The sequence below is a fragment of the Fringilla coelebs genome, assembly GCF_963513975.1.
Source record: "Fringilla coelebs genome assembly, chromosome: 10".
NCBI classification, from domain to species: Eukaryota; Metazoa; Chordata; class Aves; order Passeriformes; family Fringillidae; genus Fringilla; species Fringilla coelebs.
The window spans coordinates 25,017,083-25,021,493 of record NC_140036.1 but is presented as its reverse complement, the minus strand read 5'-3'; the positions used below and the strand labels follow the sequence as shown (position 1 = coordinate 25,021,493).

The window sequence follows — 4,411 nt, the reverse complement described above, 5'->3', positions numbered from 1 at the left end:
AGGTCTCACTCAGCCTCGGCGCAGCACCACCCTGCCCCACCCCTCTGGGGGCTGGGGGGACCCTGTCCCACCGCTGCGGGAGCTGAAGTGAGCCTGCCCCATCCCCGGGAGGGCTAAAGGGACCCTGCCTCCGGCCGGCGCTCCCCGTCCCGCCTGCCCGGGCTGCGCGGTCACACCGTCAGACACCGGCGGCCGCGCCGGGCTCCACGCCCGCCGCACCGCGTGGGCTCCGCCGCCGCCTCCTCCCCAGCGCGGCAGGCTTCCGAGCTCGGTGTGGCGGGTGCCCCGGGGCAGGGCAGCGCCGGTCCCGTCCCCGTGCCCGCGGCGCGGCCCCGGTGCGGCGGGCGCGGCAGCACCGCCCGTGCGGGGGCGGCGCGGGGGGCGGGCGCGCCGGGGCCGAGCCGCGCCTCGTCCCGCCCGGCTCAGTCCGGCGGGGCCGGCGCCGTGCCCGCCGAGGGGCCGCGCTCCGCGGCGCTGCCGCCGTCCGGGGCCCGTCCCGCCGGCCCCGGCCCTGCCCGGCCATGGGCGCCGGGGCAGCCGCGGCCGGGACGCCGCCCCCCGCGGGCGGGCGCTGCCGGCGGCGCGGAGCGGCGAGCGCGGGCTGAGACGACGACGACGACGAGGAGGAGGAGGCAGGTGGGGCGGCCCCGGCGTTCCTGCAGCCGGGCTGGGGCGCGGCGGGGCCGGGGCGGCGGTGAGCGGGCGGGCAGAGGGAGCCGGGCGGGCGGCGGGACGGGGCGGCGGCGCGGGGGCGGCGGCGATCGCCGAGGGGCGCGGGTGGATTGGCCGCTCCCTGCCCCCGTTCGGCCCCGCTCCCGCCGCCCTGTCCCTGTCGCCCTCCCTGTCCCCGCTCCGGCCGGGCCAGCACGCGGTGGCCGCGGCGTGCGCGGCTCCTCGGGAGCGGGGCGGGGAGCGAAGCGGGGCCCGGTGCCGGCGCTCGGAAACCTCCGAGGAAAAACAGGGCAGGGCTCACCTTCCAGCTAGGTTTCCTTTGCTCTCTTATTTTTCTAGATGCGTTTCTGTGCCTGTAGAGACTTCGTTGCTTCGCCTCAGCCCTATGTGACTCTGGGGGAAGGATCATGACCGAAGTCCTTCTCTCTGCTGCTCTGAACGGAACTGAACCCAACCTGTTATCCAGCAGCGGCTGGTCTGCGGGAAACGTCACCACCAAGTGCTCCCTGACCAAAACCGGCTTCCAGTTCTATTACCTGCCCACCGTCTACATTCTGGTCTTCATCACGGGGTTTTTGGGCAACAGCGTGGCTATCTGGATGTTTGTCTTCCACATGAGGCCTTGGAGCGGCATCTCGGTTTACATGTTCAACTTGGCACTAGCCGATTTCTTGTATGTCTTGACTCTGCCCGCCCTCATCTTTTACTACTTCAACAAAACAGACTGGATCTTCGGAGACATCATGTGCAAGCTGCAGAGGTTCATCTTCCACGTGAACCTGTACGGCAGTATCCTGTTTCTGACCTGCATCAGCGTGCACAGGTACACGGGGGTGGTGCACCCCCTCAAGTCGCTGGGCAGGCTGAAGAAGAAGAACGCGCTGTACATCAGCAGCCTGGTCTGGGTCCTCGTGGTGGCCGTCATTTCTCCAATACTCTTCTACTCGGGAACAGGGATAAGGAAAAATAAAACCACGACGTGCTACGACACGACGGCTGACGATTACCTGAGAAGTTACTTCATTTATAGCATGTGCACCACCGTGCTGATGTTCTGCATCCCCTTCATAGTGATTCTTGGTTGCTATGGGCTCATCGTGAAAGCTTTGATTTACAAGGATTTGGACAATTCTCCTCTCAGGAGAAAATCCATTTACCTGGTCATTATTGTGTTGACGGTCTTTGCGGTGTCTTACCTTCCCTTCCACGTGATGAAGACCTTAAATCTAAGGGCCAGGGTGGATTTTCAAACCCCAGATATGTGTGCCTTCAACGATAAGGTTTATGCCACTTACCAGGTGACGAGGGGCCTGGCCAGCCTCAACAGCTGCGTTGACCCCATCCTTTACTTCCTGGCAGGCGACACCTTCCGAAGGAAGCTTTCCAGGGCCACCAGGAAATCATCCAGAAGGAGCGAACACAATGTGCAGTCCAAAAGTGAGGAAATGACTCTCAATATTTTAACAGAGTATAAACAGAACGGAGATACCAGTTTGTGAACAAATGCAGAAGATTTGGGAATGGTTTGAAAAAATTCCTCCGCTTTGAGGCAGTAGGAGGCTGTAGGGCTTACGGTTGTGTGAGGAAAATCTACCAGTCTCAAATTCTTTTTTAGATAAAGCCTCATTTTCTGGTCTTAGGAAAAGCTTAACAAAGTCAGTGGAAGAATTTTAATGGAAAATAATTTGTCAAAATTTAGCTTTCCTTCAGTAGTTTCATTTATTTCTGACTTCTGTCAGATAAAGTAAGATGAAGTAAATCCCCTAAAGGAGGAGAGCAATCCATGTGCATCTGGTTTAATGACTTAGTCTCCCACGTTTGAAAATGTTCTCAGTCAGGCTGTCTTTAAAAATAGGAAATAAAAATAAGAGCAGTATCTTGTCTTCTGAGGCTCAGTCACAGACCAGGCTCTCTGCTCCCTCGCTGCTGTACGCAAAGATTTCAATCAAAGTCATGATGCAGTTTCCATTTTCAGTTTTAGTATCTTTTTTCATCTACTTCTAGTGCTGATAATTACTTGATAGTTTGGTGGCATTTATGGTTCAGTCCTCTTTCAGTGCCGGTGTTTTACTCCAGGTAGGCTTTGCTGGTGTGTGCATGGTTGTGCTTTGGGATTGCGGTGGTTGTTCGTGGCAGAGCTGGCCCCAGGGCTCCCCGGTGTGCACGGGAGTGTCCCCGGGCGCTGCCGGGCGCGCGGGCGCTGCCGGGCGCGGGGAGCCGGCCGGGCGGGTCACGGCTCCGGGCTCTCCGGGGCCCGGTGCCGGCTGCGGGGACGGCCCCGGGGGCCTGGCTGGCCGGGGGGCTCGGGCCGAGCCGCCGGGACGGGGCTGCCGGCACCGCGGCCGTGCGGAGCCCCGGCGGGCGCTGGGCCTCGAGGCCGGCGGGGAACACGTGCTCCACGTACCTGCCGGAAAGGTTCTGCTCCCGCAGGCTCGACACATAACACGGGTCGTGTGCCAAGAACAGTGGCTATTAAAGTGGATAATATAAATGGATTATATATAATATATAGAACAGTATTTGGGGGGAATTAATTTTTTTGTACTTTGACAAATAAATTACTGTATTAACGAGATGTTGCAATATACTACGGACTAAATACGGCCCTTTACTACAGATCTTCTCCAAATGTGGGATAGTTCATCCAAAATTAGCCAAACTGCAACATTGTGTAACACAAGAGCTAGCGATCAGGCACAGATGAAATTCTACATGGGCAGTGTCGCTCGTTTCTCATATTTTTAATAAATGTATTTGAAAATATTTTGTGCTAAAAGCGGTATAAAAGCATGCTCTGAATAATGAATTTAGTGTACAAAATTAAGTTTGATGTAATCCTAAGGGTGATTTTTAACAGATCTTTGTTCCTCTGGTCTGCATCATAAGAGTAAAATATTTATATTTTACTTACCAATTCTAGCGATTGGTTACAAATGAGAGCAGCTCTAATTCTTTTTTGACAACATTGTTAAGCAGCTTCTGTTCATATGTACGGCTTCCTCTGCAGAGTCCCTATTTATTGAACTTATTTATTAGAATGCTAAATGTAAAGTTTGTAAAGTGTGGTTCTCTGTGGTCATATTCAGAATTGGGCATTAATGGAAAATTGAAGAGCATGTTTCAATCACTGTAATACTGTGTCTTCTAACAGAACACCTTTATAATAAACTCAATTCCACCCTGACTATTCACTGCTGATATGTAACCTAGTGATAAATTAAACTACTGATTTATAGCCTAGAGGTAAATGAAACTCCAGCTTAGGAAGCCTCTTAAAGCAATGTGGGGAGCTCATTTAGCCCTATGAAAAATGTAGAGGTAGCGAAGAAATCTCAAGCAAGGGTCAATTGCTAATTAAATCCTGACTGACAAAGCCTGTGGAACAGCACAGACTATTTATATACTACAGAAAGAGCCTGATTCACAATAAATGACTTCTCCTATTATGTGATTATTTGAGGCTTCATTCAGCTGAGGCACGTCTTGTTTGGAATGGCAGATGAATTACACGGAGAGGGAGCATAAAAATAGGATATGCTTTGAATCTGCTGCTCTGTGTTGAAAATCCTGTTCTTTTCCCCTCATTTTGCGGTCAGTTTCTCGCGTTCATTAGGAAGTACAATGTTGCAGTAATTCCTGTTCGACCAGAGGTCGCAGGCAGCCCCCGCAGAGCGCGGACCCGCAGGCGCGGCTCGGCTCGGCTCGGCCCCGCGCTCTGTCCGCACTGTGGCTGCGTGCT

At 54.7% G+C, this 4,411-nt stretch overlaps 1 protein-coding gene across 1 annotated transcript; it reads left to right on the top strand.

The window, feature by feature from the left end:
• Positions 1-495: 495 nt before the first annotated feature.
• On the top strand, positions 496-3,857 carry P2RY1 (purinergic receptor P2Y1). The gene is made up of 2 exons (XM_084212011.1): positions 496-636; positions 1,012-3,857. Exon 2 carries the CDS (start codon positions 1,080-1,082, stop codon positions 2,169-2,171), a length of 1,092 nt encoding a protein of 363 aa, XP_084068137.1. The 5' UTR covers positions 496-636; positions 1,012-1,079; the 3' UTR covers positions 2,172-3,857.
• Positions 3,858-4,411: the final 554 nt, after the last annotated feature.